Source organism: Pelodiscus sinensis, chromosome 16 (assembly GCF_052426305.1).
Source record: "Pelodiscus sinensis isolate ZL-2025 chromosome 16, ASM5242630v1, whole genome shotgun sequence".
Classification (NCBI taxonomy): Eukaryota; Metazoa; Chordata; order Testudines; family Trionychidae; genus Pelodiscus; species Pelodiscus sinensis.
Genome location: NC_143067.1, coordinates 37,403,854 through 37,419,159, shown reverse-complemented (window position 1 = coordinate 37,419,159; position 15,306 = coordinate 37,403,854). Strand labels below are relative to the sequence as shown.

The 15,306-nt window shown below is 40.9% G+C and overlaps 1 protein-coding gene across 5 annotated transcripts in view; it reads right to left on the bottom strand.

Moving 5' to 3' along the window:
- The window catches only part of KCNIP1 (potassium voltage-gated channel interacting protein 1), a 464,782-nt gene that overhangs the window by 39,929 nt on the left and 409,547 nt on the right, over positions 1-15,306 (bottom strand). The window contains exon 2 of one of the 5 annotated variants that reach the window (XM_006115769.5): positions 11,613-11,645. The exons of the other annotated variants lie outside the window; for them this stretch is intronic. Within the exon in view, the coding sequence (XP_006115831.1) occupies positions 11,613-11,645 (33 nt within the window). The remainder of the gene's footprint in view (positions 1-11,612; positions 11,646-15,306) is intronic. 5 annotated transcript variants of the gene reach the window in all.

The following is a 15,306-nucleotide window of genomic DNA, read 5'->3' as shown; positions in this document are numbered from 1 at the left end:
TAATTTGCAGACCTGCATTTATTTAAAATAAATACGATCTAAAGGTGTGGGGATTAAAAGACTTTTTTGTTTTGCTTACGCTGCTATATGTTGTATGACCTGAACAGTGAAAACTAGCATCCCAGCTATTAAAATATTCCCATAGCAGTGAATACTTGGTAAACAAAATACTTCGCTGGTGACAGGCTACATTTTGATAAACCCCAGCCTCATTCAATGAGAATATCAGCGTCATTCATCTATTTTTAGTCTCTCCTGCATGCACAGATTCTTCCCAATTCACAACCCTTGGTCCCAGAGGACAGATGTTTTCTTATTGGAAGTCAGGCAGACTTCAGCAAGATATAACAACTTTCTCCTCTGCGTTCAGAAATTGCAGAATTGTAGGAGGGACCTCGAGAGGTTGTCTAGTCCTGTCTCCTGCCCTTATGCTGCTCAACTACTTTACACTTTTTTTCTTTTTAATAAAGTCCAGGACTAAGATTAAGGAAAATAAGAATCCATCCCTTTTCAAATGTATCCCTTCCTACATTCAGGAATCGGTATCTATCTTTCAAATCTATGATTAAGGCTGCAAGAACTTTGCTACCTCCTGTCACATGCTAATTTCCCATTTAGAGGCCCTCTTTGGTACGTCTACACAGCAGTGTTATTTTGGAATAACTGACATTCTTCTGAAATAAAGTGTGTGTCTACATTGAAAGCCTTTATTTCAAAATAACGTCAAGCTGGAGGACTTCTTACTCTGACTTCTGTAACCCTCATTTTACTAGAAATAAGGGAAGTCAAAGGAAGAGGGTTCTTCCTTCGGCTTCCTGCTGCGTAGACAGCACCAAACGCTGAATTAAGTTATTTTGACTTCGGCTGCGCAATTGATGCAGCTGGAGTTGCGTAGCCTAATTCGACTTTTTCCCTGCTGTGTACATGTGCCCTTTATGTCCATTTTAGCCCTGTATTTCTATGATTTTTATGATCCTTTCCTTCAAGAAGTGTTTAGAAACTTAACTGAAATAAACTTAACCAGGACGATGGCCGCAAAGAAAGAGAATCAACTATTTTAAAATATGCACATTCTGAAAATGTCAGACAGTAATTCTCATAGTAAATGCCACCCAGAGCATGTGCTATATCTTAATAATAATCCTCTTCTCCTTTTGTGAGGATTTGAAAATTTGGGTTCATCCTTCTATGCATGAAGAAAATATCACTCCTGTGGTACAAGTGGCATTTCATAGAATCACACTGTACGTGGCAGAGACAGAAAAGACATACTGTGTTATTTTGTCTGCCCTTTGTCATTTCAAAGGAATCCTATGATCTCTTTGGTGTAGCCTCCAAACCACTCCCTGTGCAAGTAACTATTTCTCACTCACAGTTCGGAATTGTTTTCCGATAGCCACTTGATATGTACATTTGAACTTTGCTCAATTGCATCCCTTTTTTCATAGTTATTTCCATCTGCAGCTTTATAAATCATCTTCTCTCCCTTGTTTAAGATGAACTCAATGGGGGTATTGTGCATTGATAGACAATCAATCAGAGAGAGATGTGTTAATGAGGCTAATCGAGTATGTAGGCCTCTCTTTGCCTAAGATAGAATATTGATGTTTTTCAAACACAATCGTTTGTGCCTTATATCCCAATCAATACATGTGAACCATGGGCAAAGACAGTGGGTGTTGCTTCTGCTGCCTTTCATCAGGTGATCTTTGTGGTATAAGAAGGAAAGATAAGAAACAGAGCTAAAGCATTGCTGGATATGTTGAGAGTTTAATGTACGATAGTCTCAGTTCCTTTCCCAAGACAATGTCGAGCAACCTTTTGGGAGGGCAGAGGTACAGTAGAAGCCAAACAAAAGTGGCCTTAGCTGCTTCCTGAGGGCTAGCTACCGTGGGCCCACCCCTCCTGTGAGCATGGGGCTGGACCCCCCCATCCTGCCTTGCCCAGGGGCTCAGTGAGGCTGCTGACTCCTCTCCCCCTGTATTACAAAAGAGGTTGTACTGAAGCCTCCAGATTCAAGATCCTCCAAAATGGAAATTGACCATAAAGTGTAAGGAATGGTGCCGGGGTGGTCACTACAGGTATAATTGAACGTGCTAAAGAGGAGGAGGGGAGGAGATTTTACAGAGGAGGAGGGTATACAGAACTATGGTTATGCTTCCTTGTTAACCCCAATAGACAGCACACATTGGACTCTGGCCGCCTTCTTTTGTCTGCACGACAAGAACAAAGGGAGGGCAGGGAGCTTTAACAAGCTGCACAAGGATATTCCAGGGCGGAATTTATCCTCCTCAAAATTCTTGCAGTGTTTTCACAAATTTTCTTCATTATTCCTTAGTTCTTTTCATTCATTTGCATTTCAGTTTCTCTGGTCCTCCATTTCCTTCATTCCTCTCCAGGATAATCAACATTTTTCCTGAGTCTGATCTCGGTAATCTCAATGTGTTCTCAACGCTCCTGCATGCAGTCTAAAATTACTTTGTCTTCATTAAGTCTGTCGCGATCTCTTCCGATTTGCTATCCACTATCACACACCGTCTCAGTCTTTTCCAGACTCACAGCTTTTCAAGTGTGTCTCTGTGTATAGAAATTGGCCACGTTGGACCCTCAGAAGTACAAAGCTGCATTGTCCTAGGTTGAATCTCACTTTTTAGTGATGTGTGAACATGAGCGTCTCTCACGGATTTCTCTCAATATTTATTCCGTCGTGTTACTGCAGACTAAATGCCAAGACTGCCTTTTTTTTTTTAAATGAAAAGTTCAGTAACACAGTTGCTCTTTTCCAGTCCTCTCGTGTATCATCAGTTCTTCAGGACTTTAAAATAAATAATTGCCAGTGGTTTAATAAGGTCATTAGCTCAGAGATATCTATCGTGAAAGCTTGATGATTTATTCATCTTTTCCACTCATTCACATGCCTTTCATTTTTTTTTAATAAAAGCAGCTATATTGACAAAGTTTTCCTTTCCTCCTAATTGCCCAGACATTTTTTTGGTTAAAATATGATTTTTAACAAGTTCATCCATTTTGGATGTTTCACTGGCATGGTCTTTCTCCTCATTGAGGCAACTTTCTCTCCAAATGGAGTTGTAAAAGCCTTGCTTCCTCTCCTCATTTCATCTGGTTAGCATTAACTAGTTCAGCTTCTTTCTTAGTCCTCAACTTTTCCACAAAATCCGTAATTAACTACCTAATGTCTGATTCTTTCCAACTTTGTAGTAAAGCTTTTTTCATACTTTCAGGGCTTCAAGAAATTGCTCAATGGCTATTTTTGATTCCATGTTTTCCAGTGGTAACATAATTTGTGGCAAGTTAATTCTCATGTTTGTTTCAACATTCGCCAGTCATCTATCACACTCATGGCATTTAACAGAGCCGTCCCTTGGGCTGTGGTGACTCAGTTTGACTGCCCCGGGCTCTACATTTTGGAGGGCAATCTGTTATTTCCAGCCCAGCTGTTGAAGCAGAGCATAGCCCCCAATCTGGCGGGAGATGATTTTTCCCCAACCCTGCATTCACCAAGGGATGGCCCTGGAGTATAATATGGTCTCTTATAGCACCTCATATTCTCAGCCAGTTCCTCTCTATGGGTATGAATACATCCTTTAAATCACTGTTGGAACGCTGCACAGCGAGCTCCAGGCAGCACTGTCTGCTGGGGAGTGTGGAATGGTGCACTCTAGGTAGCACTAGGAGCTGCCTAGCTCCAGCCCCACCCCTTCCACCTGAGGCCCCACCCCTTCTGAGGGCATGGAGCAGGGCCTCTCCTTCCCCCCCATGCCTTGTCGAGGAGCCTAGTGAGGCTATCGGCCCCACTGTATTTGTCACCCAAAAGCAATACCCAAACTACTGTCATGATACTTGGTCCAGGAATTGTCATGACACTGCGGGATCTGAAATAATTTCAGATGCTATTTCTTTGTTTTCTGTTGCTACAGTTTCCTACCCCAAATAATCTGCTGCTGCCTTCGTTATTGCCTCTTTCCTTTTATATTTTGCCACTTCATTCCGCATTATGAACATTCTACCAGTAGGTATCATTCTGGAGGTTTAAATAAAAGTGGCTAGATATGAATCATAATTCAGAAGCGTTGTAATTCAGAACTTTTAACCATGCTCTTTACATATGTGTTTAGCTGTAGCTCCTTTAGTAATGTAGCTCTCTGTTCATCGTAGACATCTAGCTTTAGATCATTCCGTTAATTATAATCAGAAACACAAGAATACACATTACAACTGTTCTCTCTGAGCTGCAGTTCCTTTATAGAATTATACAAGTGTAGGACTGGAAGGGATCTCGAGGGAGGATGACATAATAACACTGATAGGTGTTAATCGAGCCTGTTCTTAAAAACCACTAACGATGGAGATTCCACAACTTCGCTAGGCAATTTATTCTAATGCTTAACTACCCTGAGGAGTTAGGAAGTTTTTCCTAATGTCCAACCGAAACTGCCTTAGCTGAAGTTTAAGCCCACTGCTTCTTGTCCTAGCCACAGAGATTAAAGAGAACATTTTTTTCTCCCTCCTCTTTATAACAACTTCAGGTACTTGAAAACTGTTATCATTCCCCCCCATGCCCTGGTCCAACATTTTCTTCTCCAGAATGGACAAATCCAATGATGTCAATCTTTCTTCATAGGTCATGTTTTCTAGACCTTTAATAATTGGATTTTAATGATATCTTCCAAAGCACATGAAATCCATCCCAGCTTGGTATCATCTGCCAACTTTATACGTCTACTATCCATCCCATTGTCTAAATAATTTATGAAGATATTGAACAAAACTGTACCCAGGACTGATTCCTGTAGGACCCCACTTGATATGCCCTTCCAAATGGAATGTGAACCACTGATAACTGGTTGGAAAACTCTCAGAGGGGTAGCCATGTTAGTCTGTAACTTTAAAAACAACAAGTAGTCCAGTAGCAGCTTAGGTACATCTACACTGAAGTGCCATTTTGGGATACTGGAAATTCCTGAAATAGCTATTCTGTGTCTATTGAAGCACCCCGTTATTTTGAAATAGATTTCAAAATAACAGTTGGCTTATTCTGACGTCCTGGTAGCCCTCATTCCACGAGAGTTAAGGGGAATTTCGGAATAGCGCATTATGTAGAAATTTGGCCAAATTACAAATGCCAAATTAAAAAATAAGCTATTTCAAAGTACAATCGAAATAAGTTATGTAATTTGCATAGCGCAAATTGCATAGCTTATTTTGAGCTGAGCATGCTGTAGATGCATCTTTAGAGGCTAACATATATATATATATATAGTATCAGGAGCTTTCGTGAGCACAACCTCTGCTCATCTGAGGAAGTGGGTTTTGCCCAGGAAAGATCACGATACTATATATATATATATATATATATATATATATACTTTTGTTAGTCACTAAGGTGCTACAGAACTACTCGTTGGTTGGAATACTATCCCCAGAGATAGTTATATATCTATTATCTATATAACCACATTAAAATAGCTCCACCTAGGCTATAATTCCTAGTTATGTTTCTGAGTGTAATTCATTAGAGACTTTGATAAATGCAGGTCAAATTGGTCCAAATCCTGTCACCTTGAAGGATTGTCTTTCTCTTCATGCCACGTGACAGCTTCAGTACCTTAACTAATTTCAGCTACTAATTTCCGTTTCAAACAGCTGGGATTGGCAGCAGTGCCTTCTACTCTGAGATTAGTGGAAATGCCAGAGTTTGCTGACTTTTGGGGGATGTTGGAATGCTTATGCTTTTCCAGGCCTTTGCATGTAAGAGGCAGGAAAGGGCATTCTTAGTCTGGTGGTTGTGGGGTGGGGTGATTTTCTTACTGGACGGTAATTTTTTGTTATATAAAATATTTGGCACAAAAATACATCTACGTTCTCAGAACAAGTGATAGGCACAGTTCATAAATCAAGCTGAATAAATGGTGACTTTATTTTACGAAGAATAAAAACCCTAACACAGTTACATAAGCATCTATGTTTTATGGCTTGCTGCTAGTGAAAATTACTGCATTCTATTACTTCTGCTCCTTGCTTGAGAATGGGGATGGAGCTTTTATTAAAATAAAGAATGGCTGATATTGCAACTAAATGCACAGATTGGAAATTATTTAAATTATTCCAGCATTGTTTTTCAGATCTGATGTACAATCCCTTATATTTATTCTAATTATACCTTGGTTACCTTTAAAATTTGAGCATTTCCTTACCTAGCTCCCTTTGAAAATGAGTCTCTCAAAGTGAATTTCACTATTGCAAATGACACTGAATAGAATTTACATTTCTGTAAACCTCAAGCAACAGAACAGAGTAATTTAAGCCTCTTTCTGCAAGAGTCAAGATAACAACAAATTGTCAGCCTGCGCAAACTTTCACACCCATTCTGACAAAAAATATCATTCATCACAGGGGGAAAGAGATTTTTTTCCAAACACAATTGGAACTCTCTATTTATACACAAGATCTGAAAAAATGGCACAATCCCACTCCCATTGACATCAAAGGAAAAGAATTCCATTGATGTCCAAGTGAGCAGGAATGGGGCCACTATTACATTTTTCCCTGCAAATCTTTCAGTGCCACTGGAATTAAGTCTCCTACATTGGGTTCTGCAAGAAAAGAATAATGTTTGACTGTCAGACTAGACAAAAGCCATTTCTTTGACAATGACTTTTAATTTTTTGTAATGTAATGCACAGACACTCATTTCCTGGTCAAATAGAATAATCCGCTTCTGTGAAAGGCCGTATTCATTAATTAGAATCATTCAGTTTCTATTTACTACTGTTCCCACAAGAGGGCAGATAATATACCACCATCGGTCTGAAAATAGGATATGGCTGCTTTCAAGAACCTTGTTGGGATTAAATATGCAAGTTTATTTATGTATTTATTTATTTAACATAGTATGAAAAAAGCCTAACCAATGTTCTGCGTAGAAGATACTCACAATAAAGAAATCCATCCGTTTCTCCAGATGTAATCAGCAACACCGCAACTTGGAGATGGGGTGGGTAATAGACTCAGATATAGTGCCCTAATAGGTTGCATGAGCATCCATCATCACGATAACCAACCAGAATGGTGCAAAATCTTCATTAAAGATGTTTCACATCATGCCGTTACCAGTGAACCCTTGTGATAGCAGCTTTCGACGCCCTGAAAGGGGGGGAGGTGTCCAAAGAAGCTGGAGAAAGGCTGTTTTCCATAGTGACAGATGACAGAATGAGGAGCAATAGTTTAAAGTTGCACTGTGGGAGGTCTAGGTTGGAAATTAGGAAAAACTATTTCCCTAGAAATGTTGTGAAGCACTGGAATGGGTTACGTAGGGAAGTGGTGAAATCTCCATCCCTAGAGTTTTTAAGTCTTGGCTTGACAAAGCCCTGGCTGGGATTATTTAGTTGAGATTGGTCCTGCTTTGGGCAGGGGGTTGGACTCCATGACCTCTTGAGGTCTCTTCCAACCCTATGATTCTATGATAAGCAGTAAACTCTTGAGGATCAGACACTATTACTGAAAATTCCTCATCTTCTAGTCCTCAAAAATCGCACATCTAGGAACTAGCAGCAGAAATACCTCCATATTCCTATGCATCACGATACAAAAACAGTTCCCCAGATGAGCCATGAGCTTTATAGATCATGAGTTGCATTAGGAAACATATGGAAAGTCAATAAAGTTAATAGAACATAGCTGCAATGTTTTGACAATAACCCATTCCACGAGGCACATGGGCGAATGCATTCTGTGCTAACTTATGTACCAGAATACCTTCAGGTGTAATTCTGAGTACAGCTTGTTATAACAGTCAAATATGGAGGTGACTTTTGAAAGGCCTGAATTAGTGATGTGAGGTTTAGCTAAAGAATCTAATAGCACTTGGGATTCCAAAAGAACTCCATGAATGAGAACCTCTTTGGGAAGCAGTGGACATGTTTCTCCAAAAGGTCATGCAACCACAAAGCACAGTGACTGCGTATGTAGCTCTGCTAGTGTAAAGGGAAAACCTTACCTGGCTTGGATGGAAGACAGACAGCTGAGGGTCAGTAGAATAATAGTAATGGGACTACAGCACAACATTTGTATCTCATCTAGTGGACTCTGAAATGGGGTGGAGGAGTGATAGATAGGAACCCCACAAGACCCTACATGCGTTTATCAGGGTGACAGAGCTCTTGACAAATCTACTTCCCTATCATCACCTTTCTGAAATCTATCTGAAAGGAGCACTAAGAGGAGTGTGGATCCTACTGCGTCAACATTAGAGAAGTTACACTCAGCTGGTTTGCTGCCACTCTTACATGTGTTAAACTGGACCAGATTCATTCCTAGTGTACCTTCAGGGGCCAACATAACGCTGCATGCAGGACATACCCACTGGGGTATGTCTACATAACAGCGTTACTTTGGAATAACTGACGTTATTTCGAAATAACACAATGTGTGTCTAAACAGCAAGCCATTATTTTGAAATAACGTCAAGATGGAGGACGTCTTACTCTGACTCCTGTAATACTCTTTCATAAGGAGTAAGGAAGTTGAAGGAAGAGTGTTCTTCCTTGGACTTCCTGCTGTGTAGGCAGCATCAAAAGCTGAGTTAAGCTATTTCGACTTCAGCTACATAATTGATGTAGCTGAAGTTGTGTAGCTTAATTCAACTTTTGCCCTTCAGTGTAGATGTGCCCTAGGAGTCTAGTTATTCCATGATGGCACCATGTGGGCCTCAAAAGGGTATTTGTCAGGACATTCCATTTGTTAATTGACTCAATTCCCCTCTCCCACAAGTTTGAAGGTGCCTTACGATTATCCCCAATGTAACCATTACTTATCATTCCATCTTAAATATTGCCTTCTTAAAAGTGTCGGTGTGGTATTTTAGTAAAAGGCCCCCTGTGGTTTCCTCACTGGGCCAGATTATGCTTGTCTTACTCTTACCACATACTCCCTCTGAAGTCAGTGGGCCAAATGCAACTCTAGTGAAGCTAATGGACTGTCTCCCCTCCTATTAAAAACTATTCAAAGGAATATGGTGAGCAGACTTTGGTCTTCTTGGAGAAAACAGAGACACACATAGAAGGCATATGATGCCACTAACCACTCACATCTTAAACATGAACAGGTAATGGATCTGAACTGCTGATCACATATAGCCCTGGAAGCTGAAATTTTCACATGCCCTTTTGGGGGACATTTGGTCCTGTCAGTGAATTCTATTCGGTAACACTGAGTTCTTGTTAATATGACATGTGGCTGTTCTTTTGAGCTTATATTTATAATCACATTTATATTTATCAGGTTATATTACTGAAATATTAATAAATGATTAATACCTGCCCAAACACATTACAAACACGTGTACTATGGATTACAGATGGTTATGAGCAAATCAGTCATAGGTGTTGTACATAGTTATAAGAAACCCATTGTTTGCTCGGATTCTACCATCCATCAGTTAATCATTAAAATAGCTATTCAGTCCAGTCAGAATTATGTTTTAAATGTAGTTTTAATATTAAGAGTGACGAAAGGGACTTTTTTCCTTCTGAGAAGATGGGACCATTCCCTAATTTGAACAGAAAACAAACAACAATTCTGATTTTGGTGGATTTCAGTCAGGGGTTACAATGCAAGGCCTCCATCTCACTCAACTGCGTAGCTTCCAGAGATGACATTACATTCAAACACGGAATTAGACAAATTAGCTTTGGAATCTTGAAACACATTTCTATAATAAATTCCCCTGTACAAAAATTAATGCTGTGTAACATACCTACAGTGGCCATGATTAATTGTAAACTGGCCAAGTATTAGGTGAAATGGGTAATTTAACAGCAGAATGGTTTAAATTATGAGAGAGACTTGGTAGAGTGTATATTAATTTTATTTACAAAAATCATTACCTGTATTTAGGAACAAGAACCTCAAGGAGAATTAGCTAATTAACTCTGGCTCAAAATTAATGATACCAAGATGTAATTCTTGCCAGAATTTCTAAATCAACATCCTCAGGGCCATCAACAAGGAGGGCGGGGGGAAAGGGGCAGCTTCCCTTGGGCCCCATGACTTATATGCCAGGGACCCAGGCTTTTAAAATGGCAGCCGAAGCCCCAGGCAGCATGGACTGGGCAGTGCTGAAGGACCTGGGACCTGGAGTCAGCCCCGTACCCTTATCTTGTGTAGAGGCCTGTCAAGTTTGTTAGCAGCCCTGTAGTACATTCAGTATCTCAATGATATGAAAGTAAAGAAATCACTCAGGACTTGAGTTTGAAAGGATTTACTAGGCAACGTGGTTCTGAGGATAAGGCTGGGGAGTCAGGAGTTATGGGTCTAGCGCCACTGTTGATGTAGGTACATAACCTTGGTCAAGACATGTCACCTTCTCTACATGGCGAGTTAGTCTATAGCAAGCTAGGGTGAGAGTCCACAGCACACGAGCTTGCCGTACAGTAACTCACTCTGTGGGATCCTCCAGTAGGCTTGCTAGAAGTTCTGTAGTGCGCTTCGAAGTGCTCCCATTTCAAAGGGCAGCCCGTCAGAGTGCACGACAGAGCCTGGAAGTCAACTACCCACAACGTTTCCCAGATAAATCTACAGTGTGTGGAAAGGGTTAAGTAGAATTTCCTCATGGTCAATATTAATAAAAAATTGCACCGAGTACCTACTAAAATATCAATTTAATATGGAACATGTTTAATTAAAGTTGAACTGTGATTTATTAATAAATCATTATTGTTATTGCCTGGTTGGAGAGATTAATTTCCATACCAAAGAGACTCGAATTCCTTTTTGTTTCTACATTGGCCACAGTGGCTTTTCAATATCTATCCCACTTCCTGGAAACATCAAAAGATTATTTGAGCTCTACTTTGCCCACTAAATCTACAACACTGAAATGAATTACACAAACAGTTAAGCTTAATGAGCATATTATGCTCGGCAGAGCCTTGGTGAAAACCAACTCCGCAGAAAGTTTATACTAAAATGTGACACAGAACATAGAAAAATACAGTTTGGGGACCCTAGGGTAACACTTCCAATGATCATTGCAATGTATTTTATTCACAAACACTTTGCCTTCTGATTCTTTTGGGTGCATTTCATTCTAGCTCTCCTGCACAGAAAAGCATGACCCAAGCACCTGTTTTCACCACACTGTGATCTGTGGAAAGTTCTCTAAACTTCTTACATGGACTTTCCGTATTCACTCTATGCAAAGTCCAAATGGAAAACAAGCCAGAATGAAAATAACTCTACATGGTTTTAGTCAGTTTTCACTCATACCAAAGCACTAAATAAATGAACTAACCAGCTGCTGCTAACACTATCCAGCACCGAATAAATCACGGCAGAGAAAGAAGACCGTCATATGACTCCAGATTCTGGCTATGCACAGGACACTTTTTACCCAGGTAGGGGGCATTGCACAACATGAAAATATACCTGGGGCGGGGGGAGGGAAGGGTGAATTTTCTGCCACCTTTACCTTACTCGCTAACAAACATGTGAAGGGGCAGCAGAGTTAATTAAGTAGCACCTTGCCCTTGCTTAGGAAACTCCTTCCTTTGAAAGTTATATGACCAAGACAGTCAAATTGGTTTAAATTTTACCTCTCTGAGACAGGTAAGACCATCGGGCGAAGTCTAGGAAAAAGTAAGAAAAAAATTTAACAAAAAGAAAATTAAAACCATATACACTATTGTATAAGCTGGACAGGATCTTAAAGAGATCTGAGCTCTTCTGGTTCTTTTTTGACTACTCCGTATCTCCCTGCGTTGCTTCTCTCTCTTACGCAGAAGGGCAGACAAGGAAGTCTCTCCTGTATGACAATGAAACACAGGACATTGCAGGAAGGAAGATGTGCAACTGGTCATGCAACCATGCGATCAGTGGTGGAGATCAATGAGGTGGGAATGTGACACAACATGGAAGGAGCAATCCGCTCGGCTATGGAGAGCCTCTGAAAGCAAATCCTCTCCCTCATGCAAACTTAAAAATTTGGACAAAATGGCTCCCTTTTCCAGTCATGGGAGACTCGCATCTTCTTCTTCCTCATCATGGCCAGAATACTTCTTTGGCTGTAGAAAGGAAAATGGGTTAGTGGAGGCACCGCGACGTCCGTGGGGCTGGAGGTCTCTTCAGAATCGCCACGCTTGCTGCGAAGTCATTTGATGCTATTGTCGTGAGCCTTGGGAGGAAGTGTTAGTAAATGAGGTTTAAAAAAACAGTTGGACTGGCTTTTCTTTGTTTGAGAACTGTAGTTAGTTCCATTTTCTGTCCCAGTCTCTCTTTATCTTAAGATTTGCTTTGTAGATTTGGTCTGCAACTGTTTATGAAGAATCACATGGATCTTTAGAGCATTTTTCAGCATATCAATGTACATACATTTCTTGGCCCTTAATTCCATGCTCCTACCTCTGGGACAGTTCAGCTTCCATTGGTTTCCATAGCTTCCATTTAGTTAACGCCACACAAAAATACATAACAGGCATGTAGTGTTTCTATGTGGTGCCCTTCATCACATTGTCCAGTTCCCCACAGCTGATCTTTTCCTGGCCAGTGACCAGGGGCATTAATGCAGCACACGAACAAGCACAACTTGCTCAGTGGCTGCTGCTATGTGAATGTGTCCCCCGTCAGTGTTAGATGGGAAATGGGGAGAAATTCTGTGGCCAGGTGGAAGCCAAAGATCAGCAGGATCATAGAATTCCAAAGCACATGCTCATCCCCTTGAGAGAGACCCAACAGGTCAGTTGTGCAGGCAAGGAAGTGCATGACGAAAGCTTGTGCTGCTATGACACATCTGTGCCTGCCTTTACTGTTCTCATAGCTCCACCGATGTCAGTGGAGTCACAACAAATTTACATGAATTAAAGTTCTGGCCCCTATAATCCTAAAGCCATGGTGAATTGCATGGGGTATCTCTAATTCTTGTAAAATACACAACCAACCAGACAAAGAACAAGTGGAATTGTAAGGATCCACAAAAGGGCAAAGTTGAGCTTACATTTGTATTCATATTGCCCAGCCATATTATTCCCATGTTGAACAGTTACAGCAAAGGGGCTGGGGGCTAGGCAATCTTCATAAAGTTTCCTATTTCGCTCTCCTCTGAGCCCATCTTGACGGATGGGGTTTCAGCTGGTCCTAGACCAGGGTTCAGGCAGCAACATGAGTAAACGACAAAGCCTTTGGAATTGTAGTTGTGGTTGCGAATGTAACCCTTGCTGTGATAGAAATAATTTAGTATCTATCCCTGCACCTGTGATTCGTTTAAACACAGGTTGTTATTTCTAATACATTTTGTATTTCTCTGCAATTGTAGTATGGCTTTCTCTTCAGACAAAACTACCAAAGTCCAGTTGATTCTGAAGTATTTGTCCTACACTCCTCAAGAAATAAAGAGGGAGCTACAGAACAAACCAACACAGAGGATGAAAAACTAATCTGAGGCTTTAATGTCACTCCCAACCCCCGCTCCTGCTGAAAATATGTATTTCACCTCATAACCTACACAAACAGTCCATTTCTGGAAATAGGTTTAAAAAAACCCCCAAATTTTGAAAAAGAAGCTCAGAAAAATAGCAGAGGTGCCAGGACCAGCCTACAACATTGTGGCACCTGAGGTGGGGAGCTCAAATGATGCTCCCATACCCTCTCGCTGCACCAGCAGCAGACACAATTTTCTACACTCTGGGTCCTAGTGGCTCCCCCCACAGTCTGGCACCTGAGGCGGCCGCCTCAGTTCGCCTCATGGTAAGGCCAGCCCTGAGAGGTGCAGACAATGTCTATGAGGAATCCCGTGGCACCTTAAAAACTAACAGGTTTATCTGGGCCTAAGCTTTGTGGGTAAAAACTAACAGGTAAAAACTCACAAAAGCTTATGCCCAAATAAATCTGTTAGTCTTGAAGATGCCACAGGACTCCTAGTTGTTTAATTTTATTAACTACTGAAAGACTGATTGTAAGGACTGTAAGTGGTAGGCCAGGATCATTACCATAAGAAAATAAAAAGTAAACATGGATTCTAAACCTTAAACTTTTAGTGAAAGCAAGAGTTGAATCAAACAGCTTTTCGCACCCTGACAGATGGTACAAGCAGGTAACAATGCCTTAGAACACAGGCTGGAGCTACATGCCAGCCAGGACCAAACTTCCCCAGTTCAAAATCTTTGTTCTCCAGACGTTCCTCCAGAAGTTGAGGTGGGGCGTGGGTAGGGGGAAAGAGAGGCCAGGAGATGTCACTATCCCTCTTTTATACCTTCTTCCAGTTCAGTAGAAAGACCCTTTCTGTGACTTGTGTTAGTCTGCCCCATCGCTTACCTATTGCCCATCTGCCTTTCGATATAACTGAAAGGCTGCTTGTGGGTTTTCCCAGCCTCAGAACTTAGTTCAGTAACACCTAGAGCAACACTACGTAACTTCATACACAATGATAGCACGTGCAATCCAACAGGGTATTAAGGTTTAACAGACTAAGCATTTAAAATGACACCTCACACGGCATACAAAACGTATCAGTTATAGGTCCATGGTGAATATGCAGGCTCCAGGGCATTGCTTTGAGATCCAGCATCAGCGGATAAGTTGTCCTCCCAAGAATGACAGCATGCATAAATAAGGACTACTCGGCTGACAGAGGTCATGCCATTGGCATCAACCCATGGTAATGATGAAATCGGTGAAGAGGAACAAAAGAGTTTATTAAAATATACTAAGATTATTTAGAGAGAAACTGCCATCATTTTAGCTATAATCTTCCTTCACAAATTCAAACCATCCTCCAGGCACACTAAACTTGACTCTCCTCATACATGACCAGTCTCTTAAGGACACCAGGTAATAGCTAAGCCTGCAAAAGAGTGCATCTCCCAAAACTTTTAAAATCCAATTAATCTTTCATTGCAGTTTGATTATAAAAGTGTTCTGGGGACCTTTGCAGCCTTCTGGGAGCTAGAGGAAGAAAAAGCTGCCAGGTACAGAAATAAGCTGCTATTTTTTTTAAGTGTTTACTGCTACAAACCTTATTTCCTAAGACCTGCTCATAAGATTGCTGCATTCCCCCCTTGACACTTACATTTACTACCGTTTTTATTCACAGTTACATCTATTCCTCTTAAAGGCACAACCACTGTTTGAGTGACCAAACTGGAACTCCAAATCCTGCTTCATATGACATTCCTCAGGACCTTGGGGGTGCTCTGCATTGAAAAATGCTTAAGTGTGCTTAAATGGTGAGCAGCTGTTCCCACGTTCCCATTGTCTAAGAAAACAAATGATCATACTTAGTGCATACGATTCACT